Source organism: Stegostoma tigrinum, chromosome 13 (assembly GCF_030684315.1).
Source record: "Stegostoma tigrinum isolate sSteTig4 chromosome 13, sSteTig4.hap1, whole genome shotgun sequence".
Classification (NCBI taxonomy): domain Eukaryota; kingdom Metazoa; phylum Chordata; class Chondrichthyes; order Orectolobiformes; family Stegostomatidae; genus Stegostoma; species Stegostoma tigrinum.
In genome coordinates, this window is record NC_081366.1 from 10,937,814 (window position 1) to 10,963,996 (window position 26,183).

The 26,183-nt window shown below is 42.1% G+C and overlaps 2 protein-coding genes across 2 annotated transcripts in view; both read right to left on the reverse strand.

Annotated features, from left to right (window-relative positions):
* Positions 1–6,597: 6,597 nt before the first annotated feature.
* LOC125458490 (chemotaxis regulatory protein ChePep-like) lies at positions 6,598–10,388 on the reverse strand. The gene is made up of 2 exons (XM_048543782.1): positions 10,301–10,388; positions 6,598–7,575 (listed from the first exon to the last, which is right to left on the reverse strand). Exon 2 carries the CDS (start codon positions 7,564–7,566, stop codon positions 6,628–6,630), a length of 939 nt encoding a protein of 312 aa, XP_048399739.1. The 5' UTR covers positions 7,567–7,575; positions 10,301–10,388; the 3' UTR covers positions 6,598–6,627.
* Positions 10,389–20,370: 9,982 nt separating this feature from the next.
* ltc4s (leukotriene C4 synthase) overlaps positions 20,371–26,183 on the reverse strand; it is a 37,934-nt gene continuing 32,121 nt past the window's right edge. Inside the window, exon 5 of the mRNA XM_048543783.2 lies at positions 20,371–24,261. Within this exon, the coding sequence (XP_048399740.1) occupies positions 24,123–24,261 (139 nt within the window). The 3' untranslated portion in view covers positions 20,371–24,122. The remainder of the gene's footprint in view (positions 24,262–26,183) is intronic.

The following is a 26,183-nucleotide window of genomic DNA, read 5'->3' on the forward strand; positions in this document are numbered from 1 at the left end:
GAGGATATGCACTTTGGTAGGAAGCTTAGAGCCAAAGAAGATTTTCTAAATGAGAAAGGCTTCAGAAATCTCAAATAAAAAAGGGGCTTGGGAATCCTGGTTCAGGATTCTCTTAAGGTTAAGATGCAGATTCTGTTGGCAGTTAGGACAGCAAATACAATGTTGGCATTCATTTTGAGAGGGCTAGAGTACAAAATCAGGCATGTACTGCTGAGGTGGAACAAGGTTCTGGGCAGACTGCCTTTGGAATATTGTGAACAGTTTTGGGCCCCATATCTAAGGAAAGAGGTGCTAGTCTTGGAGGCAGCCTTGGAGAATGATTCTGGAGATGAAGGGTTTGTCATATGAGGAGCATTTGAGGACTCTGGTCTGCACTCAATGATGTTTAGAAGGATGAGGGGAATCTCATTGGAATCTACACAGTACTGAGGGTCCTGGAGAGAGTGGATGTGGAGAAGATGTTTCAACTAATAGGAGAGACTAGTACTCAAGGGCAGACCCTCAGAGTAAAGGGATGACCATTTAGAACTGAGATGAGGAGGAATTTCCTCAGACAGAGGGTGAAGAATTTATGGAACTCATTGCCACATAAGGCTGTGGAGTCCAAGTCATTGAGTGTAATTAAGACAGAGAGATATAGTTTTTGATTAGTAAGGGAATCAAGGGTTATAGGGATGAGGTAGGAGAATGGGGTTGAGAAACAAATCAGCCATAATCAAATGGCAGAGCAGACTCGATGGACCGAATGGCTTAATTCTGCTCATAGATCTTATGGTCTTATGTTTTATAGGGCAAGGACAGTGGCTCTAGGTGAATTGCTCTTTAAGCTCATGAGTAAAGACACAATGGGCAAATTGGCCTCCTTCTGTTCTGTAACTGTTAAATGGCTCTATTTCAATATAATTATTAAACCTTTGAGTTCAGAGGAAGGTCATTGAGATGTTTGTGCCTGTAAAGGATCTTTGAAAGAACAATCCAATTAGTCCCATTTGTCGTTGTCTTTCCCCAAAGCCCTGCAATTTTTTCCCTTTTTGAACATTTATCCCATTCCCCATTTAAAAGCTACCATTGAATCTGAATTCATCACCCTTTCCAAAAGCATATTCCAAATTGCAACAACCTACTGCGAGAAAAGAATTGTCCTCATTTGCTTGCTGTTTTTTTGTTTTGAATAATTATTTCCAATCTGTTTCCCCAGTATACTCCCACCCCACTCAATGCAAATGATTTCTCATTATCTATGCTATCTGAAAATTGATGGAAGTGATGAAAGGATAATTCAAAACCTGTATTGGAAACAAGAAGCAGTGATCAGATTTGTCAGAGATAGCAGGAACTGTAGATGCTGGAGAATCTGTGATATCAAGGTGTAGAGCTGGATGAACACAGCAGGCCAAGCAGCATCAGAGGAGCAGGAAAGCTGATGTTTCAGGCCTAGACCTTTCTTCATTTTTCTGAAGAAGGGTCTAGGCCTGAAACATCAGCCTTCCTGCTCCTCTGATGCTGCTTGGCCTGCTGTGTTCACCCAGCTCTACACCTTGTTGATCAGATTTGTCAGACAGGTTCCCAAACAAAAGAGAAGTCGTTTGGAAATGTGCTATGTCCGCAAAACTATATTACCATTATACTGGAGCTATCTTCAAAGATTTAGAAGATCTTCCAGCTGCAACATTCAGAGATTCACAAATGATGCTATAGTCATTGCACAGCCAGAGGAGGCATTACAAGAAATTGTAAACAAAATAAAACTAAGGAGTGATTCTAGCTGATGTTCTTACTGTTCAGATCCCAGTCTGAATCTGGGCTTAATAGAGTTCCTAGACTCTTCTGAGGGGTCATGAGGCCCAAAACGTTAATTCTGACATTTTCTTCACAGATGCTGCCAGTCCTGATAAGCTTATCTAGCAACTTTGTTTTTGTTCGTGTATTAATCGGTCACTGTTTTGCTTTGGTTTTAATGAGATAATCTCTTACTGAGACAGGAGCACACAGAGATGCAGATATTGCTTTAACAATAAAACAGAAATTCATTAAGTAAAATCAAACCAAGAAAAAGTAGAATAAACTAATCTATTTGCTTAAAACCAAATTCAAAAAGATTTAACTACACAGTAAACGTATAAATCACATTAACAGCAAAACTCCTATTCAAGTTTCAAAATACCTAACATCGCTTGCACAGTATCCAATAGCAACCCCAATACAGCATTCATACCAAAATCCCTTTCTCTAATACCTTAATGGGTTTAACGTAACTGTGACTTTAACTCCTAGACTGGAAATATTGATCGCCTCTTCCTGGATCTGTCATTTACTTGAGCTTAAATGCTCTAGCTTCAAGGCACTTCTTCAGGGTTTTATCCCAATATTTCGGGATTGAGACTATGACTAACTTCATAGTACAAGGTAATCTAGTCTGCCTATATTCTCCCCCTCTCAGGAGCGCTGCTCTGTACATGTATCTCCCAGCAAGGACTTGTCCTATTCAAAGTGTCAAAATCTCTCTGTGTGCCCTGGGTGTTTCTGTTAAGCTTAAAAAAGTCCTTAAATCCAGAAATTACTAACAGAAACCCTGAAGCACAGCGGCTCACTCAGCTAAGTTAGAAAATCCTAAGATAGACAGAACTCCATCAGGCTGTGAAGGTAGCCACAAAAGTTGTTTGAAAAGAAATTACCTGGCTACAGAAATACTCAGATGTTAATTATTAACTTCAGATGTACTGAAAAATCCAAATGCTACTAATTCAAAGTTCAAATCACAAACTTAAAAGAAATGATATTAAATAAGCATTGAGTATAGGAGTTGGGGGGTCATGTTGCAGCTGTATAGGACTTCAGTTAGGCCCCTTTTGGAAAACTGCACTAATTGCTGGCCTCCCTGCTATAGGAAAGATGTTGTGAAACTTGAAAGGCTCCAGAAGAGATTTACAAGGACATTGCCAGGGTTGGAGGCTTTGAGCTGCAGAGAGAGGCTGAGTAGCCTGGGGCTATTTTCTCTGGAGCGTCGGAAGTTGAGGAGCGACGTTATAGAGGTTTATAATGTCGTGAGGGGCATGAATAGGGTGAATAACTAAGGTCTTTTTCCAAGGGTGGGGTAGTCCAAAACTAGACGGCATAGGTTTTAAGATGAGAGGGAAAAGACGTAAAAGGGAACTAAGGGGCAGCTTTTTCACCCAGACGTTAGTGCATGCATGGAATGACCTGCTAGAAGAAGTGGTGGAGGCTGGTACAATAACAACATTTTAAAGACATCTGGATGGGTACATGAATAGGAAGGGTGTAGAAGGGTATGGGCTAGATTAATTTAGGATATCTGGTCGGCATGGACGAGTTGGACTAAAGGGTCTGTTTCCATGCTGTATATCTCTATGACTCTATGACTCTACATGTATAAAGCAGGCAATTTATATCACAATTAATTAAGAAGTAATGTGAAAAATACCAGGGAATTGAGATAAGCAGAAACATTCAAGTGAAAACGGAAGGAAATGGACAAACCCTAAAATAACCAAAAAGGTTGATGTTCATTCAACAGTTTATCTCAGAAGATATTAAATGTCTTTGAGATCTCGGGATAGCCAAAATCGTATGTGTCAGTGTGAAGGATCTGTTAATGTCAAAGAATGTGAACCAGAATCTATGTTACGTGCCTCAGAGGTATGGACAACATTCAAAGAGTCTATTGCTAAGGTGAATGCGCTCAAGAAGTGAATATGTACAAGTATCATGAAACTGTAGCTTTAAGAGATGTATTTTGTCCTTTTTTTTATACAAAGAGGTTGAGACAGAGGTAACAAGTAGTCTGTTCCACGCCAATAAAGTGAACAGCTTGTGAGGCCTTGGGTGCTTTTTTAAAAGTTGAAACAATAGAAGAAACAAGAAAGGGTGGGGTCAAGAACCAGGATTTGTTTTAGCTTTCAGCAGTTGCTGGTGTCTTGAAGCGGGAAGTGGGAGCTGTTATCCCTCTCTCTGTTATAGCTAAAAGCTGGACTTCCTTCAGCTGTGAGAATTGCATGTGAGACAAACTATTTTACTGAATTTGCCTTTACCAAGGGTAAGTTGATGGTATGTTTCTACATTGTAACAGTTGCTTTTTAGTGGTTAAATAATCTATTATTCTGTTAAGCTTTCCAACAGAGTTAAGTTAGTCCAATTCTTCCTTTTTCTTCGCTTGCATTTTAACTACTGTGTAAGAATATAGTGCGTTTTGCTTCAAGCCTTGTAGCTGACCAATCATATTGAATCCAGAGCACTTTGCCCCACACGTGCCTTTTAAAATAAGAAAAGTTGAGGTCTAAGCTATCTTCTTAACATATTTTAAGGAGGTTTAGTCTGGTCCATAACACAAGTATGTTTCACATGTTACTTAGGCAGAAAGACTGAGAAAGCAGTCAAGTTGTCTGCAGAAAAGAAGAAATTATTGCAGTCGCATAATTCAGTTGCATCATTCGAGTATATGGTAGTCAGAAACAGCTACAGGGATGGGAAGAGAATCGATGAAAAATGTAGCAGGGAAACAGGATGGCGGATATATTTAAATTCCCCATGCAGATGGTCTAAAGGCCCTCCACTTCTTCCTGTCCTGCAGGCCCGACCAGTCCCCCTCCACGGACATCCTGATGCGCCTAGCCGAACTCGTCCTCACCCTCGACAACTTTTCTTTCGATTCCTCCCACTTCCTACAGACAAAGTGGGTGGCCATGGGTACCCGCATGGGCCCAAGCTATGCCTGCCTCTTTGTAGGTTACGTGGAACAGTCCCTCTTCTATACCTACACTGGCCCTAAACCCCACCTCTTCCTCCGTAACATTGATGACTGCAACGACGCTGCATCATGCTCCCACGAGGAGCTCAAACAGTTCATCCTCTTCACCAACACCTTCCACTCCAACCTCAAGTTCACCTGGACTATCTCTAACATTTCCCTCACCTTCCTGGACCTCTCAGTCTTCATCTCAGGTAACTGCCTAGGAAGCAATATCCATTTCAAGACCACCGACTCCCATAGCTACGTGGAATACACCTCCTCCCACACAACTTCCTGCAAAAATGCCATCCCCTATTCCCAATTCCTTTGCGTTCGCCGCATCTGCTCCCAGGATGAGGCATTCCACTTACACACTTCTCAAGTGTCCTCGCTTTTCAAGGACCACAACTTTCCCCCCGCAGTGGTCGAGAACGCCCTCGACCGTGTCTCCCGCATTTCCTGCAACTCATCACTCACACCCCATCTCCATAATAACCACCAAAAGAGAATCCCCCTCGTCCTCACGTACCGACCCCCCAACCTCCGAATCCAACGCATCATCCTCCAACACTTCCATCATCTGCAATCCGACCCCACCACCAATGACATTTTTCCCTCCCCACCCTTGTCCGCTTTCTGGAGGGACCACTCTCTCCATGACTCCCTTGTCCACTCCACACTCTCCTCCAGCCCCACCACACCTGTCACTTTCCCCTGTAACCACAGGAAGTGCTACACCTGCCCCCCACACCTCCTCCCTCACCCCCATCCCAGGCCCCAAGAAGACTTTACACATCAAGCAGATGTTCACCTGCACATGTGCCAATGTGGTATACTGTATCCGCTGTACCCGTTGTGGTCTCCTCTACATTGGGGAAACCAAGCGGAGGCTTGGAGACCGCTTTGCAGAACACCTCTGTTCGGTTCGCAATAAACAACTGCACCTCCCAGTCGCAAACCATTTCCACTCCCCCTCCCATTCATTAGATGACATGTCCATCCTGGGCCTCCTGCAGTGCCACAATGATGCCACCCGAAGGTTGCAGGAACAGCAACTTATATTCTGCTTGGGAACCCTGCAGCCCAATGGTATCAGTGTGGAGTTCACAAGCTTCAACATCTCCCCTCCCCCTACTGCATCCCAAAACCAGTCCAGTTTGTCCCCGCCTCCCTAACCTGTTTTTCCTCTCACCTATCCCTTCCTCCCACCTCAAACTGCACCCCCATTTCTTGCCTACTAACCTCATCCTGCCCCCTTGGCTTGCCCATTCTCCCCGGACTGACCTATCCCCTCCCTACCTCCCTACCTCCACTCACCTCTACTGGCTCCATCCCCATCTCTTTAACGTGTCTGTCTCCTCTCCACATATCTTCTCCTCTATCATCTTTGATCCGCTTCCCCCTCTCTCCCTATGTATTTCAGAACCCTCTTCCCCTCCCCCATTTCTGAAGAAGGGTCTAGGCCCGAAACGTCAGCTTTTGTGCTCCTAAGATGCTGCCTGGCCTGCTGTGTTCATCCAGCTCTACACTTTGTTATCTCGGATTCTCCAGCATCTGCAGTTCCTATTATCTCTGCTGGATATATTTGACTAGTTGCATTTAACTGATGGGAAATGTTTGAGAGCAGCACAGGAAACTGATAGAGATCCATGTCATGTCAAATCTCTGGGAAGAGGATGACACCATTGAACAAACAAACCTGATCTGTTCAGCTTTGTGATTTTGACATCCTCCAAAAATTGGCCTGCCTAGGGTAAAACCAGAAACAAAAATTCAGTTTTGTCACATTTTTATTCTGTCACCAGCAATTCATCAACATTTAGGGAAGTGCCATCAGCAGATGCTCCACACTGATCATTCATTGCGAAAGGGAGAGATGCTCAGATTTTTGACCCTTTCTTCATGGGGCAAACTCCATCTGTTTGCTTCATGGATTTGGCTTTAGGTTTAGGTTTGCGTCTCGGATAAATCTTGGGTTCTGGTTCCAGTTCCAGCTCCAGTTTGCAAACCTTCGAAGAGGACCTGGTTTTGGGTCCTAACAAGCTCCTGGTTCCTAAATTCTGGTGCATGCTTGCACGTCCTCTCTCTTTTGCTCGAGCTGCACGCTTCATCGGGCATACCTTGGGTTTGTCTTGAGGCCTCCTGGTGTAAATCGCTTCCTCTGAATATTCGCTTTCATCATCAAATGAAAGAGCAGGCAAGGAGTATTTGTTCCTCCATTGAGGTGTCAGCAGCTCTTCACCATATTCATAGTCACTTGACTCCAACTCATAAGCACTCATTGGTTTTGGAAGTTTCTTTGGACACGTTTTCTTCTCCACTTCCTCAAACTCTTCTTCCAACTCCACCTCCTCTTCCTCCTCCTTCTTCTCCTCTTTTTCCTTTTCCTCCATTTCTTCATCCTCCTCTTCGATAAGTAGAAGGCTAGCGGTAGTTTCAGTCAACATGTCCATTACCAATTCCAACTTCAGCTGAAGGATGTTGTTCTGGCCTTGGAGCATTCGGTTCTTTTCCCTGACGTTCCTCAGCAGGTCAGGTTGGCTGGAGGTAAAGAGACCATTACAGGACTGAGCTGTCCATCTTCCTCTCTTAAATGTCAATTTCTGCCCAATGATTTGGAAAGCAGGAGGATCATGTTCCAAACCCATCTCAGCAATCCTCCGGTCATAATCCAATAAGTAAAATGAAGTAACAGGTGCGTGGCGGCGTGGCCGAGATTTCCTGGGCCTAAATTTCGATCTACAAGGTAGCGGATGTTGATCAATGAAGGTCTGAATACTATTAAAGCACTGCTTAATGTTGATGGCTCGCAGTTCCATTCAGTAGCACTAGAAACAATTGTCAAAATGAAACATTTACTCATAAACAGGCAAAATTTTCATAAAAGGCTACAGTTTCTAATCACTGCAAAATTTGCAGACGACACTAAGGTCGGTGGAGTTGTGGATAGTGACGAAGGATGCTGTAGGTTGCAGAGAGACATAGATAAGCTGCAGAGCTGCGCTGAGAGGTGGCAAATGGAGTTTAATGCAGACAAGTGTGAGGTGATGCACTTTGGTAGGAGTAACCGGAAGGCAAAGTACTGGGCTAATGGTAAGGTTCTTGGTAATGTAGATGAGCAGAGAGATCTCGGTGTCCATGTACACAGATCCTTGAAAGTTGCCACCCAGGTTGACAGGGCTGTTAAGAAGTCATACAGCGTTTTAGCTTTTATTAATAGAGGGATCGAGTTCCGGAACCAAGAGGTTATGGTGAAGCTGTACAAAACTCTGGTGCGGCCGCACTTGGAGTATTGCGTACAGTTCTGGTCACCGCATTATAAGAAGGATGTGGAAGCTTTGGAAAGGGTGCAGAGGAGATTTACTAGGATGTTGCCTGGTATGGAGGGAAGGTCTTACGCGGAAAGGCTGAGGGACTTGAGGCTGTTTTCATTAGAGAAAAGAAGGTTGACAGGTGACTTAATTGAAACATATAAAATAATCAGCGGGTTAGATAGGGTGGATAGGGAGAGCCTTTTTCCTAGGATGGTGACGGCGAGCACGAGGAGTCATAGCTTTAAATTGAGGGGTGAAAGATATAGGACAGATGTCAGAGGTAGTTTCTTTACTCAGAGAGTAGTAAGGGAATGGAACGCTTTGCCTGCAACGGTAGTAGATTCGCCAACTTTAGGTACATTTAAGTCATCATTGGACAAGCATATGGACGCACATGGAATAGTGTAGGTTAGATGGGCTTGAGATCGGTATGACAGGTCGGCACAACATCGAGGGCCGAAGGGCCTGTACTGTGCCCTAATGTTCTATGTTCTATGTTCTATACCAATATACACAGGATCACATGGCCAGCCATTTCAGTGCGACCGTTCCACTATAACGTGTACTTCAGCAGGACCAATTTTGTCTTCATTCACACACACATACACAGATGCATACACACTCACTGACACACACGTTTACAAATACACATATATACACTCACAGATATACACACGTGCACAGGTACACACTCAAAAGTTCAACAAACAGCTAGAAAAACACATGGTCACAGATACACACATACCGATATACACTGTCACAGATACATACTTACACACTCACAGATATGCAATATGTATTTGCATGGCCACATTTACACATGCTCTCACACATACACACACACACACACACACACACACGCACGCGCATGCGCTGGGAAAATGGTATTTTCAACAACTAGCTTCCAATGAAAAGCTGACAATTTCACCAGTGAACTATTTGCATTAATTTACATCTATTTGTGTATATTTGCACACCTTAGTATCTAATCTCACCTCATTTGCATGCTCTTTCTCATCCTCCTACCCACCTGATAGAGACTGGACAGTGATAATTCCCGAGGTGAAAGTCTGAGTTGGTGTGTAGTGACCACAGCTCACCACTTGCTCCACTGAGTCCCTACATTCACCCTACATCTCAGGGCCTTGATCACCTACACCCCCTGTCCCTACAGGCTAGTATTGATATTCCTAAGCTCATACAAGAGAACATAGGAACTAGCTCATGAACCTGCTCTATCATTTATTACAATTATGGCTGAGCCCATCTCTGCATCAACTCCACTTTCCTGCCCATTCTCCACAACCCTTCAGCCCATTACTAATTAAAAATCTGTCAATTTCCTTCTTTCATTTACTTGATAACCTGGCATCCACTGCACCCTGGGTATTAAATCCCACAGATTCACTTTGAAAAAAGTGAATTTCTCCTCATGTCAGTTTTAAATCCGCTTCCCCTTATCCTAAAACTATGACCTCTTGTTGTAGGTTGAGGAATGAGGAAAAGTCTGCTGTTTTTCGATTTTCTCGATCCCCTTTAGTATTTTATTGACCTCAATTAGATCTCCTCTCATCCTTCTGAACTCCAGAATATAGACATAAACTGCTCTCACGGCACATCTCTGACCCATTCGTAGTATAAGTTCCCAATTTTCAATGCTGCACTTTGCAGTGCATTGACAATTCCCCTGGTTGCACTGTAGCAAGTACACTCTGGAACCACCATGGCTTCAATGAGGAAACGGAGCTCTCCTATATCTGGTATGACAATGAAGTATGTATTGGGCACAGGCATAAATTGGAGAAATGAAGAGTTAAGTAAATTTACACCCATATACAAACTCACTGATACAAATATCCATACCCACACATACACACACAACTCCCTCTCTCTCACCTAGTCATGTGCACACATTTATTCACATCTTCACTCACACAAACTCACACACATTGATATATATGCATGTACTCACACTCAATATACACATTCAGTCATTCACAAATGCACAACCACACAGACAGGTTCACTCATACACACTTTCATAGATACACCAACACTCGAACAGCCATGTACCTGCAAGCATACAACTGCATAAGCTCAAGCAGTCACTCTCACTCAATTTCTCGTATTCACTTACACATAAACACACACATTTACTTACACACTCACTCACTTGTACATTCACTCACGCAAACACACATATCCACACATTCACACAGAATGGCAATAATCTATCTACCTGGCCTTCTTTTCTGGAACATATGAACAGCTTGTCCCAGTGAGATAAGCGTCTGATGATAGAACATGTCGCACAGGCAACAAAAAGCATAAAGAAATGGTGAAAAGCAAAGTGGAAATTTAAATACAAATTGCATTGCTTCAGATATATTTTACATCATCTTGTGATGTCACAGCTGCCCTGGTATTACAAAGCTGCTTCATGACTACTTCAGCGATGGTGGGGGGAGGGGGTGCAAGAGAGATAGAAAAAGAAAAAGATGAAAGAGAGAATGTGACTGACTGAATCAGAGGGAGTACAAAGTAGGAGAGAAAAATCAAGATAGTCATTTTAAGCAAGAACTTGGAAGGGAGACAGTGTGAACGAAGACTCAAGGGAAAAGTCTTGAGAGACAGAGTTCATGAGAGGTGCGACATAAGAATGAGAATACTGTGAACTCTTCAGCTCTCAGTCCAGAGGAAGAGTCAGAGAGAATATGACTGTGTGTGAGAGAAGAAATGTAAGGGAGAACATTAATAAAGGAAAAAGAGAGAAGATATAAGAATCACGATAACAGAGGGAACACGAGGAGCGATTAAAAGAGCACTGAAAGAAAGGAAAGTGAAGGGAGATGACAGAAAGATGAGTCACACCAAGAGAACTGAGCAGGTGCATTTAACAGAAGCCATGAGAAGTATTCTAAAAATGCCCTCAAAATGGGGATTGAGAAATCAAGCACAACTCCCACCATAGAACAGAACACCAAGTTAAAACTGTTACAGAGATAGTAGCAACTGTGATGCTGGAGAATCTGAGATAACAAAGTGTGAAGCTGGATGAACACAGCAGGCCAAGCAACATCTTAGGAGAACAAAAGGTGACGTTTCGGGTCGGGACCCTTCTTCAGAAAAGGGCCCCGAAGCGAAACATCAAGCTTTCCTGCCCCCCTGATGCTGCTTGGCCTGCTGTGTTCATCCAGCTTCACACTGTGTTACCAAGTTAAAACTGTTACACCCAAACAAGTGAGTGCCTCTCCCTAGAGGGAGCCATCTTCCAGATCAAATGTTAAACCGAGAGTACCCGCCCTTTTTGTGTGAATGTAAACTATTTCATCGCAGTATCTGAAGAAAAGCAGGGATGCTCTCACTGCTTACATGGAGCAATATTCATCCCTGAATTCTTTATCACAGACAGCTGTCAAGTTAGTGTTATTAAGTACATTCAAGGCTGTAATATGAAGATTTTGAATCAGTAAGAGAATCAAGACCCACAGGAAAATGGGAGGAAAATGGAATTGAAGGTTATCGGATAAACAATGACCTCATTGAATGGTGGACCAGGCTCAATGGGCTGAATGACTTTTTTCCACTCCTGCATCTTAGTGTCTTATGAACCAATATCATGAAAATGAAATTACCTGGCCCTTTATCAACATTGCTATTTTTGGGAACTTGCTGTGTTCTAACTGGCTATTATTTCTCCCACATTTCAGTTGTGACTACACTTCAAACTGCATGTCATCAGCTGAAAAGCACTTTGGCACATCCTGAGGCAATGAAAGGCACAACAGAAATGCAAGTCTTTCTTCCAGCCCCATGGGATCAGCAAAGCAAAACACTGGATGAAAAGTAATTGTCAGGAATTTGTTGGGTCAGTGAGTTCATGGTTACAACTCAGAGATTATAAGGCAGGAAACTAAGGCCACATCCCTTTTAATTGGAATTACTAAAGATCTTTTTGTTACTAATGGTGTGGATGTTCTGAAAATAACTGCAACACTCTGCCTGAGCTTTACTTCACGATCTACCCAAGATCATCATAATTAATAACATGAAGTTGTTTAATCTGAAAAGGTGAACTTTTGTAACATCTGTGTCTCTTTTGGTCAGTTAATGATAAAATTAAGGACATATTTTTACAATTCAGGCTGTGCAAGCCACATACTTTCTTAACTTGGAATGATATCACCGTTCCATCACCATTACCGGGCCAAAGTCCTGGAATTCCCCCCGTAACAGCACTCTCTCTTTGTACCACATAACCTGTAACAGTTAAACAGGCAGCTCACCACCACATTTGCTTATTCACTGAAGGGATATGGGTGTTGCTGGCCAAGCCTGCTTTTATTGCCAGCCCTAGTTGCCCAGAGGACAAAATCAACCACATCACTGTGGTCTGGGGTCACATGGAGACCAGATCAGGTAAGGACAGCAGTTTGCTTCCCTAAAAGACATTAGTCCAACCCCATGCCGACCATAATCCTAAACTAAACGAGTGCCACCTGTCTTTGCTTGGCCCATATCCCTCTAAACACTTCTTATTCATGTACCCATCCAAATGTCATTTAAACACTGTAAATGCACCCACATCCATCATTTCCTCAGGAAGGTTAATCCACACATGAACCAGTCCTTGTGTAAAAAAAAAATGCCTAATTGTCTTTTTAAAATCTTTCTCCTCTCATCTAAAAATATGACCCCACCATAAGGTAAAGACACGCACCATTCACTGTTTCTATCAAATGCGTTTATCTTCCCATTGGACAATTGGCAATGGCTGTAACTAAACTAAAAAAAATCTTGGAGACAAAAAGCACTGCAGATGCTGGAAGCCTGGGCCTATAGGTGTGAGGCTGGAAAAGCACAGCAGGTCAGGCAGCATCTGAGGAGTAAGTAAGTCAACGTTTTGGCCTGAAATCCCCATTAGACTCTTAACTCCAGATTATTTGAATTGATTTAAAATTCCATCATCTATCATGGGGGGATCTGAACTAGGGTTCAGGCCCCTGGGCCTCTGGTTGAACAGTCTGGTGATAATACCAAGAGGCCATCACCTCCCCACTTCACAAGGTCTGATCAACTGAATTTAGTAAATCACCTCTGCACTTTCTTCCAAACCTTGTCAGCCTTCCTAACCTACACTGTTAAAAGTAGGTGTTCCTGAAATTGGTCATTTGGGGTAATGGATAGTGTCCAGCCTTTGGGTCAGATGCTCTGAGTTTTAGTTCCACTTCTGGCCATGGACGTTGTCTCATGCTGTGGTAATTGTCCATCTGCAAATCTTTCCTACAGCAGACAGTAAGGGCAGGAGGTCAGTCTGAACAGTGAGATAGTTCCAGTGCAACAGAAAAGATTCAGTGTGCACATTTTGCAGTGAACAAGTGTTATGCTCATTCTGAGGGCCTGCTAAATAGACAAAAGAAACAAGTTGTTTCAGAGATGGAAGGAAATGCGGATGCTGGAGAATCTGAGAAAACAAAGTGTAGAACACAGCAGGCCAAGCAGCATCAGAGGAGCAGGAAAGTTGACGTTTCAGGCCTAGACTTTTGAAGAAGGGTTTCAGCCCAAAACGTCAGCCTTCCTGCTCCTCTGATGCTGCTTGGCCTGCTGCGTTCATCCAGCTCTACACCTTGTTATATCAAAAGAGACAAGTTAACTGGCCATTATCGTAATGCCGCATTGTGGGAGCTTGCTTTGTACAAATCGGTCGTCAAGTTCCCTGCATTATAAAAGTGGCAATAGCCCGAAAAACGCTTTCTGGGGTTCTTGAAAAGTAATTAGAGTGAATCATTATTCACCAAGGATTCTCCTTGACTTGTTGAATACTTCGGGCATTCTCTACTTTCATTTTAGAAAAGTACTTTGTTTGGTTGAAAAGTCCTTTGGGGAATCTGCAAGGCTGGATAAGGTGCTACATAAAGGCAAGATTTTTTATGTAGGCGTGAGACTGGAAAAACACAGCATCCAAGGAGCGGGTAAATGAGTATTTCGGGCCAAAACTTTGACTTGCTTACTCCTCAGATGCTGCCTGACCTGCTGTGCTTTTCCAGCCTCACACCTATAGGCTCAGGCTTCCAGCATCTGCAGCCCTTATTGCCTCCCAGATTTTTTTTAGTTTAGTTTCAGAGTAATTTCCTGAATTAGGTGCAATACTCCATCTCAGGCATGGCTGGCAATTTGACTAAGGCTTATCATAATTTCAGATCTTTTGTCTTTCTTAACTCACCTTTCCACAACTTTCCCTTCAAACAAATGAAAATGCAATAGCAGTCATAGAATAGCTCTCTCAGCATTTGTTGTCATTTATTACTCAGTTATCAATCTTTATTACTCAGAGACGGGAGAGACAAATCTATGATCTGGTAATAGAATTCTTCATTGTCAACAACACCAACAAAGTATATTTATATAGAAACTGAAAGAATTGTGAGTGCTGGAAATCAGAAATAAAAATAGAAATTGCTGGTGTGGCAGCATCTGTGGAGAGAAATCCGAGTTAACTTTTTGGGTCCATTCTGAGGGTCACTGGGTTTCAGATGCATTGCATTGATGAAAATAAACGAAGTCATTCAGTTGCAAAAACAAAAGTTGCTGGAAGCTCAGCAGGTCTGGCAGCATCTGTGAGGAAAAAATCAGAGTTAACGTTTTGGTTACGGTGACCCTTCCTCAGAACTGGTCATTCATGATTTATCATTTATTTGCTCTCTACGCTCAAATGCTTTTTCTTTCTTTATACAAAGACAGCTGTGAGGGTTCTTGTGTGAGGTGCATATTCCCGCAAATAAATGCTAACCATTTCCGTGGCAACAAGTGTGACCTGTTCTGGTGCAAGATGGATCATTTTAATGGATTTCAGTGGAACATCACAGAGAAATTCTTGCTCCAGGAGTAGCTGTGTGAGTTAAATGTTGTCTGTGAAGACAAACATAAGAACACAAGAACTAGGAGCATGAGTAGGCCATCCGGCCCCTCGAGCCTGCCCAGCAATTTGATAAGATTATGGCTGATCTTTTTGAGGCTCAGCTCCACTTACCCACCCACTCACAATAACCCTTAATTCCTTTACAGTTCAAAAATTTATCTAGCCTTGCCTTAAAAACATTCAGCGAGATAGCTTCAACCACTTCACTGGGCAGGGAATTCCGCAAAAGAAGTGAACTGAGTGACTTAATGGCAGAAACATTTCTGGATTTGTTGATTCGTTGGATTCCATTCAAGACTGAGTTCAGCTGTCGTGAGGTCAGTAACCACAGCAATCTGTGCTTTCGCTGGGAAAGTTAGTTTTCCTCCCTGTCAATGCAGCTAAAATTAATGCCTGCCTCAATTTCTTTTTCTTTTCTTGCATCCAGAAATGTTTTTAATCACAGCTGAGCTTTGTTTCTCCCTCAGCATATCACCCGTCATATTTTTCACTTCCACCTCTAAATCACCTGTGCCTGCCTCAACACAACTCTGCTAATGTAGGGAAATAGGAACAGGTTATTTCACCCTTTCCAAGTCTATCCCACCACTCAGTTATATTGTGATGGGGATGCATTTCCATGCTCCTTAATACCATTACCCAAGAAATTTTCAGTCTTAAAAATCTCAGTTGGCCCCTAGCTTTCTTGGGGGTGATTGTTGTAGGTTCCCAACTTTGGTGCTTCCTGAATTAGAGCCAAGGCATTTAGGAAACACAAAAGTCGAAGACTTGCAACAATTATTCCAAGAAAGCCAGGGGTCAGCTAAGCTTTTTAAGATTGAAAATTTGTTGGGTAATGGTATTCAGGAGTATGGAACCATAATACAAATGAATGGCGGAACACGCTTGGAAGTGGTTGTGCTGTGTTATTGTCTGATATGGTCTGAAGGAATGTCCAAGAGGTACTGGAACAAGGAAACAAGTGGTGAATATACCAGTTCCGGTTTAATTGTGTGGACGTTCATTCTGATTCAATCCCATCCCTCTGTCCACACCTTTTCCAGACTTTTGATGCAATTGCACAGCCCATAATGGGCTTTGCATGTTAATTGGTAAGTTAGTTGGAAAACACAGGTGATTTAGTGGTGTAAGTGAAAAATATGATGGGTGATATGTTGAGGGAGAAACAAAGCTCAGCTCTGATTAAAAACATTTCTGGATGCAAGAAAGGAAAAGAAAATTGGTGAAAATTAGTTGTATAAAAATGTGGAATTAGTAATCATTGGGGTGTAAACTTACATACAGCAAAGAAACAGACCCTGCATTCCACCTTGTCCATGCTGACCAGGTTTAACAATGGGTGGACTTTGTTTAAGAAGAGCTGTCATTGTAGAATCCCTACAGTGTGTAAAGAGACTATTTGGCTCATTGGCTCCACACTGATGCAAAAAAGAACATCACACCCAGACTCTCATTTTCCATGGCCAATCCACCTAACCCACACATCCTTAGGTAATGGGAGGAAACAAGGCACCTGGAGTATACCTACACAGACACAGAAAGAACATGCAACTCCTCACAAACAGTTGCTCATGGTGGAAGTGAACCCAGATCCCTGAGTTGGGAGGCAGCAGCGCTAACCACTGAACCATCCTCTAGTGTATAACATTGGTGGTAGAGAATGGTTGAATCAAAATGTAAAGCATTGGGGTATGATTACCCAGCCCTGTTTTCTGAAAATGAGCCTCCTAACCAGTAGAAGACTGAAGTTATGATGTGACACTTTGTTAGCAAAGAGGAAATGTATGAAATTAACACAAAAACTGATATTGCTGGAGACCCTCACCTGTTCTAACATTATTAACCCTGTACTACTTTGAACATCGCAACTGGATCATCTCTCAATCTTCTAAATTAAGAGAATACAAACCAAATGCATGTAATCTATCCTCTTAAGCCTGTAATCTCTGTATTAAATAAATGTGAACTCAGTTAATAAATGGCATCTGTGAGGTGCTGTCTGCCATCAACAGCAGCAGAGATGTACTCCAGCACAATAAACATCTGATGGCGACTGTACCCTCCGCTCAAACCATCAAGCCAGGGGATCAACCCTGATTCAATGAAGCCTGCAGGAGGGCTCCATACATACCTAAAAATAAATTGTTAAAGTTGATGAAGTTACAAAGCACGATTACGTGTAAGACAAGCAGCCCAAGCAGAAAATGCCAGCATGGACATGCTTAGTTTCTGCACTCTCTCTACAGTGTTTAAGAAAGGGTTAATTCAGTTGGCTGGATGGCTGGTTTGCAAAGAATGGAGACGTCAATAGTGTGAGTTCAATTCCTGCATGCCTGAGGTTCCCACGAAGGACTCCCCTCTTGCCTGAGACATGGTGACCCTCAGGTTAAAGCACCACCAGCTAGCTCTGTTCAATGAGTTAGCAGCCTTTTGGTTTGGGAAGACTGTGGTGACTGTACTTTTTATATTGTAAAATCAAATGATTTGAACAAATAGGAACATGAGCAAGCCATTCATCCCTTTGCGCTTGTTACTCCAGTGAGATCATGGCTGTTCTTTGGCCTACCACCATAAAGCTGTCTTTTCCTGATATTCCTTAACACCTTTGCTTAACAAAAATATCTACCTCAATTTAAAATTAACAATTGTTCAAGCATTAACTGTCATTTATGGAAGAAAGTTTCAAACCTATGCCACCTTTTGTGCATTAAAGGGCTTCCTAACAGTTCTCCTGAACCCAATCCTGCCTTTGGTTATGTTGAAGACCTGAATCACTGAGTTCCAATATTACAGAAACCAGTCAGGCCAACTGAGACTTTTCTGACACTTGCCTTTGTTACAGGGACCATATGAACAATTTGAAAAATCCTGGCACCTGAATAGATTTCCATGGAAGTGTTTATCTGGGTTTGCTTTTAATCAGCCTTGCTGTACAATAGTCTTCTAACAAAGAAAACTTGTTAACTTTGGCAACTTTAACTATTTGGAAGTAATTTACTTTCTGCAAAACTATTCTCAGGAGACCACCCCCTGTAATTCGCTCAGCAGATACATCCTGCAAACATTAACATTCTCCACAGAGAGTCCCTGTAAATTCCACAGCAGTGTCAAGGCACCAGAAACAGCAATAGCATTCACAGCCCTGTTAACTCCTTACTAACGTAGGGGGCTTGTGTCAAAATTGAGAGAAATATCCCACAGAAGCAACAGGCTAACATGCTCATACTCACAAAACCAAACTTTACAATGCCCCAGACATCAACAGCGCCATACCTGGGTATATTCTGTCTCGCCAACATAACTGGCCCACCAGAGGTGGATGCACAGTGATACAGACATTGTGCAAGCTGTCTTGGGAATCATCAGCATTGCCCTTATGTATTCTCATGACTTGAGGTCAAACATAGGCAAGGAAATGGATGATAGTATAAGGTAGGGGTGGAGGTTAGATAGACTTAGGTTTGGGGTAAAAGTTCGGCACAACATCGTGGACTGGAGGACCTGTACTGTGCTGTATTGTTCTATGTTCTCTGTTCTATGAAACCTCCTGATGACCAGCTACCATCCTCCTCAGCCAATGACTCAGTTCTGTTCTATGTTCGATGTCACTCTGGAGGATGTACTTAGAGTGCCAAGGATGCAGAATACACTTTGGAAGGGTGACATCAAACACAGTAACCCAGTTTGGAACTGAGCAAGTAAAGGATGTAGCGGCTAGACTGGGCCTGCGGGAGTTAATGATGCGAATGAGAAGAGGGAAAAACATACTTGACACATCCGTGGAAATCTATCTGCTGCAGATGGATCTGTCCATGATAGGATGGTGGGGTATACAAGAATCCCATCTTCTCATGAGAGTGGGCTGTGAATTACAAGAAATTCCCAGTATATGTTCTCGAGGCGAACAGCATGTAGTTGGGAATTCAGCAGGAACTGAGAAGTGATCCTTAGGGAACACCACAGGTAAATGTGTAGGAACAGGAAGAGAACTCATGGCTGAGATTTCCTGGATATGATTAAAATGACAAGGATAAAAACCAACTGGAGAATTCCCCTCCGGTTGGGCAATGATGGAGAGTCAGTGGAGGAGGATGGTGTGGTCAATTATGTTAAAGGCTGCAGACTAGCCAAGAAGGTTGAAGCAAGACTGTTACATCTTTGTGATAATCCTATTAGACAAACTAATGGGACTAAAGGCAGATACAATCCATGGCTCTGATAGCTTGCATCTGAAGATCCCAAAGGGACTAGCTATAGAGGTACCAGGTGCATTGACTCTAATTATCCAAAAATCTGAAGACAAACCTGACAGTTGGATAACTGGAGAAAAGCTGCCATACTAAGGCTGAAATAGATAGATTCTAGATCAGTAGGGAATCAAGAAATATTGGGAATGGACGGGATAGCAGATGCCAGGAGTGTCGGATCAGTCATGATCCTTTTGAATGGCAGAGCAGGATCGAGGAGCTGAATAGCCTACTCCTGATCCAATTTCTTATGGTTTTACACAGGATGCCATTCGTGACTTTGTTAAGAATTGTATCAACATTTTGGCAAGGAAAGCTAGCTGGTATGATTGTTGCTTTCTGAGTTATGGTAATGAGTCAGAGATGACATTGCCATTAACTGCCATGGAGTGCTAATAATGGTCATTCCATGGCTTCTGTGTGCCATAACTTGCCAATCATTGGCTCAAGGTTAGCATCTTATGTTCTGCTGCTTGTCACTGCACTATAGGAAGATGTGATTACACTGGAGGGGTTGCAGACAAGATTGGAGCACTTTAGCAATGAAGAGAGGCTGATAAACTGGGGTTATTTACTTTGGAGCAGCTAAGGTTGGCAGAACAGGGGGTAACCTTACTGAGGTGTATAAGATTATGAAGGATATAGACAGGGTGGGTAGAAAGCAGCCGTTCCCCTTAGTTGGGGAGTCAATGACAAGGGACATTATTTTACAGTGAAAGACAGGAGATTTAAGAGAGGATTTGAGGAATAACTTTTTCACCTAGAGGGTGTTGGGAGTGTGGCTCGTATTGCCTGGAAGGGTATTTGAGGCAGGTAACCTCACAACATTTAAAAAGTGGTTAGATTTGCACTTGAAGAGTCATGACAATCAAGCTATGAGACAAGTCCTGAAAAGTGGCACCAGTGTAGATTTAGGTATAGCTTTGGTGGTGCAGAATTGATGGGCTGAAGGGTTTCTGCACTGTATGATGCTATGTTAAACATGATGTTAAGCTTGCTGTTCTCTGTTACCATGATTTACTCAGGTAACACAATGGAAATCAAGTTGTGCCATTCCCAGAGTCTGCAAAAGTTCAAGGTTTTAAAGGCTCACAAAGATTCTTAAATTGACCTATCTTTGAGACAAAGAAAGCACAGACCAGATTTCTGTACATTTAAAAAAATTACATTTATTACAAGTAATTAAACTCAAACTACAGGTGAACATTATGAATCATCAGTATACAACTCTACTAAGTTGATCTAATCACCTTTATAAACTTCCCCTTACACACACACACACAGGGAAAAATTAACATGGGTTAAGGATGGACAGAGAAACTGGATAAAGAATTCACAAGGTCCTGTTCACAAGGGCTGCTGATATGGTTTGTATGATTCTTGGGCAAGTCAGAATGCTACTTCTCTGTCATCCTTCTCCAAATGCTTACACTGGTTCGTAAAAGGCACTTCTAAAACATCTCTGGCTTATTCATTAAGACCCAGATTACTACAACTGTTGAAGGAAAGATAAACGGGGTTATTTCAAGCTTTTCCTATATAAAACAGAGAAAGCTCCTAAGCTGGGGAAAGCCGAAAGGCTTCCCTATGGCTTTGCATTTTGTACACAGCCCCAAGCTGTTCAGCTACCTGAAAACCAATCACCATTGTCAGCAGGCAGAAGGCCTCTGTCATCGGTAGCTGGTCACCAGTCCACAAACCAATTTCTGTACTTGTTGCCAAGCAAGGCTCCATTTATACAGAACTGCTTGGTTCCATTCAGTCAGTGACAACGGTTGTAGCCTATAACTGTGCACATGGTGTTCACCATGAATATCAAGTTACTGACTTTCAAATCATGTAGCAATCCTGACAAGCTGTTTCGCATTTTAGTTTACAATTAAAAATACAGAAAAATGAAAAGACATGGTATTTATACTGTCCTTGGCTCTGACATGGATTTGTTTTGTAATGGTTATTGGGAATGGAACTGGGGTGGATATTCTCCACTCCCATTACTCACTAATTTAAATTTAGATTCAAGATGGTGCCAGAGAGTGGTGACATTTTGCAAGCTGTCTACAGTAGATCTTATTCTTACATATCAAACTCAAACTTCATTTCTTTTTCTCTCTTAATGCCAAGACTATGACATAACTTGAAGCTCAGTTCGGGCAGAGGGCAATCTGTTGAATTGAGCTGTCGGCTGTACCTCAGTAGGCAATATATTTGCCTCTGAATTAGAAGATTATATGCTCAAGAACCATGCCCGAGATTTGAGCACAAAATCTAGGTAGTCACTGCCAATGCAGACATGATGGAGTGCTACTGTGCCAAATGTGTCATCTCTCAGATAAATCATCAAAGTGAGGTCCTGTCAGCTCTCTCAAGTGAACGGAAAAAATCCCACAGTCATGTTCTCAAAGCAACAGAAAAATCAAACTTCTCCCCTACATTGACTCTTGAACCATTTTTATGTTCCAAATAATCTCACCAAAACATTTCCTCTTCATTCTCACTTTATTGTCTGTTGGACTGGCTGCCCTGTTCCCTATTTTAAACTGCATTTTACATCTAAAGTATCTTGTTGGCTATAAAGCAAATTTGGAAACCTTGAGGACGCGAAAGGTTCTATAGTAATGCAAGTTCTTTCACAGGGATAACGTAATCATGATCTCTTAGTGTAGTGGAAGAGAGAGACCCCTCAGCTGATTTCCCACTATGTCAAGTGAAAATGATTGTTTTGTTCAAATTTACAAACTGGAATCTTTGTGCAACATGTTCCACCTTTATTTATATTTTAATATAACTCATGTTTTAAAAAAGCTAATGCATATACAGGCAGCATTTATCAATTAGAGATAATGAATAGAATCACATTTGAGTGAGTCAATGTTCATCTTCCAGCAACATTCCTCACAGAGAGCTAGAGTCAGATACTAGGAATATTGGTTGCGTCAAAAGAACACAAACAATTTGAAATTAGGAATCTGAAGCTTATTTGCAAAATTTGTGAATTACAGAAAGTTGAAAGAGAAATGATTACACAGAGTAAAAGTACAAGAAAATATTAAATGTGAATCACCAGACTTTGGTCAGAACATTGTTTGGTCAGAACAGTTTAACAGCTGTATGAATGTACAAACCAGTAAAGCAATGCAAATTAAAAAGGCAATCAAAATGCAAACACAATGCTCATGTTCATTTCTGAAGGGACAGAATTGAAAAATGTTAGAACGATGGGCTGACGCATTTGAGTTCCACTGTATAAAATGGATAGAGAAATATTAGAGAAGATTCAAAATAAAACTAACAAAAATAACACGGAAATAAAAGGGTTACAACCATTAGGAAAATTGAACAGGCTGCAGCTCTTTTCTCCACCCTCTCTAAACTTGAGTTCATCCAAAACTCTGCTACCCTCTTCCTGACTCACTTCAAGTCTTATTCTTGCATCAGCTCAATGCTCACTGGCCTATACCAGAATAGCAGCACTCCAACTCTAAAATTGTCTTCCTTGTTTTTGAATCACTCCATAGCCACATGTCTCCCTATTTCTGTCAGTTCCTCCAACCCACAACTGCCAAAATATCTACACTTCTCCAACTCTTGTTCCCCCAATTTAGCTCTCCCATTACCGATGGCTGTACGTTCAACTGCCCAGGCCCCAGGTTTTGGTAAGTGAACACTAAATCACACCATTGTCCTGCCTCTCACTCCTAAGATACTGTTTAAATTAAAATCTCTCTCTTTCTCAAGCCTTTAACAACGTGTCCTATGATCACCAAATGTAACTCAACGTTGAGTTTTGCTTCCCCTGTAAATATTCTACTATATTGCAGTTTCTATACAAATGCAAGTTCTTGTATAGAAAAGAAAAGGCCAAAGGGTGACCTGGTAGAGGTCTTTAGAATTAATTAGGATTTAGTATGTTAAATATGTTTTACTTGTGAGAGAGACCAAAGCTGGTTGCTATTCATACAAGTTAGCTGCCAAAAAGTTAAGAACAATGTATTAAAACAAAAGTTAAGAAGATATCGAATAAAAAGGTCAACAACAGAATCACAGAACTATTATGGTGCAGAAGGCAGCCATTTGACCCATTATGTCTGAACTTACCATCGAAGCAACACCTTAGCATATCAGTACTGACTTGCCAACCAATCAACTCTCTTTATTCTTGGAGTCTAAATTATTGTAATCATCTGAAATGGCATTCTTACACTTGCCTTGATGAGTACAGATGAAAACTGTCCGCATTTGTCTCTCTTTTCAGCAACATGCAAGCAAGCTCTGTACCACCAAGCAGCTGTATATGAGACAGTTGTTAATAAATCCAAATGAGAATGCAGGAGAAATGCCTTTACCTAGAGAGTGCTGAGTGTGTATCTCACTAGCACAGGGAGTAGCCAACATGAATGATATATTTGCAGTGAAAAATACAGAAATACACAGGAGTGAGGAAGAAATACGATATATTGGTCAGGTGAAATGTAACAGGAAAGGAGAAGGCATGTGGAACAAAAAGACCAACATGAGCAGTTGAGTTGCTTCTCTGCTGCAAAGATTTTGCAATTAGAGCCTGTGATTTCAATTGTACAGATTTTAATAGGGATGGTGCACTTCTGAGGAAATTAGCAACTGTATCAGAGTCACAGTTACTTCAATCATCAAAGCACCCTTTGAAGACAAGGCTCCCAGAGATCAGTGACCAAAGGCATTGTTAAAATGCTGCCAAATAGTTAGTCATTAAGACTTAGAGAGACTAACTTCATGACCTCAGCCTCAAAAGTTCAACTGGGACCAAAATAAGATATAAAAAATAAATAAAATATTGTTAGTTTTGCCATCAAATTATGGTTATCATATTTTCTGACTGGCAATGCTCAAGATAGAAGCTGTCGAACAGAAATCTTTCACAATTCGATGTGGCTCCTTGCGGCAGTTATGGGATTATAACCAAGATATTGAGAAGACAACTGATTGAGGACTCCGATTGAAGCCAAGCCTAGCAGAATCCAGAGCATAGTCGCACTGAAGTATAATGGACGCAACCTAGCAGGAAGGAAAGAGGAATTCGTCAGTTAGGCAAAGAAAACAAATAGGAAGTTACTGAAATATAACGTGAAAATAGAATAGAAATGATATTATTTTCATCACTGAAGGCGGCCATTTCGTCCATCATACCTTTACTAGCTCTTTGAAGGAGTTAGTCAATTAGTCTCACTCCTTAAGCACTTTCCTCACAGACTTGTAATTTTTGTCCTTTCAAGTAATTTGTTCCATGCTTTCCTGAAAGATATGATTGATTCCGCCAGCACTACTCTATCAAGTAATGCAATCTAGCCATAACAAAAATGGAAATTGCTGAGAAAACCCAGCAGATCCGGCAGCATCTATGAAGACAAGGCAGAGTTAATGTTTTGGGTCCAGTGACTCTTCAAAACAGATCAGTGGATGCTGATTTCAAGCATCTGCAGTTCTTCATTTCTTTTTCAGTTCACAGGAAAATTAAAATTAAGCCACATTGCTCTGAGTCGGGAATTGAATATAAAGTTTGGGAGTGGTTGGGAGATTCTACCTCTGAAGAATATGAATGAACTGGAAAAGACTTGTACAGCAACATAATAGTTGATATTAAGTTTTTAACTCCAGATTACATTTAAATGATACATAAATCATTATAACCTAAATGATAAGATGATCAATGAGTTTGTGGATGAAAATGGGGGGCTAAGGTGAGAAAGAAGGTGTTAGATTGCAGGAGGATCAATAGCAGATAGAATTTAACCCTGATAAGTGTGAAGTGATGCATTTTGGACGAAGGAAAAAGACAAGGGAATACTCATGAATAGAAGGACACTAGGCAGCTCAAAGGAATTGAGGGATCTTGAGGTGCTTGTCCAGAGATTCCTGAAGGCAGGGCAGGTTAATAGGATAGGTATGAAGGCAAACTTGTTTTTATCAGTTATGGCATAGACTATAAGAGCAGAGAGATCACGTTGGTGCTATACAGAACTTTGGTTAGACCCTGATGGTTGGCTCTGATGAAGGGTCTAGGCCCGAAACGTCAGCTTTTGTGCTCCTGAGATGCTGCTTGGCCTGCTGTGTTCATCCAGCCTCACATTTTATTATCTTGGAATTCTGCTCTGATGAAGGGTCTAGGCCCGAAACGTCAGCTTTTGTACTCCTGAGATGCTGCTTGGCCTGCTGTGTTCATCCAGCCTCACATTTTATTATCTTGGAATTCTCCAGCATCTGCAGTTCCCATTATCTCTGATACTATTTTAACCTCACTGCGAAGCCTCTTCCAGGGATGCCTAACCTGAAGAAGTTACCCTCCTCCCTCCGGACCAACCTCAGGGAATCTCTCCCCTCTGATGAAGGGTCTAGGCCCGAAACGTCAGCTTTTGTGCTCCTGAGATGCTGCTTGGCCTGCTGTGTTCATCCAGCCTCACATTTTATTATCTTGGAATTCTGCTCTGATGAAGGGTCTAGGCCCGAAACGTCAGCTTTTGTGCTCCTGAGATGCTGCTTGGCCTGCTGTGTTCATCCAGCCTCACATTTTATTATCTTGGAATTCTCCAGCATCTGCAGTTCCCATTATCTCTGATACTATTTTAACCTCACTGCGAAGCCTCTTCCAGGGATGCCTAACCTGAAGAAGTTACCCTCCTCCCTCCGGACCAACCTCAGGGAATCTCTCCCCTCTGATGAAGGGTCTAGGCCCGAAACGTCAGCTTTTGTGCTCCTGAGATGCTGCTTGGCCTGCTGTGTTCATCCAGCCTCACATTTTATTATTTTGGTTAGACGACAGCTGGGGCATCCTGCGCAGTTCCGGTCACCACACCACAGAAAGGATGTGGCTGTGCTGGAGGGGGTTCAAAGGAAATCCACTAAGTTGTTGCGCACTTTAGCTGTGAAGAGGGCTGGATAGGCTCAGGTTGCTTCCTTTAAAGCTGAGGAGGTTAGGAGGG

Coding starts and splice junctions, on each gene's coding strand:
- LOC125458490 (XM_048543782.1), bottom strand. CDS start 7,566: ATGGAACTGCGAGCCATCAACATTAAGCAGTGCTTTAATAGTATTCAG.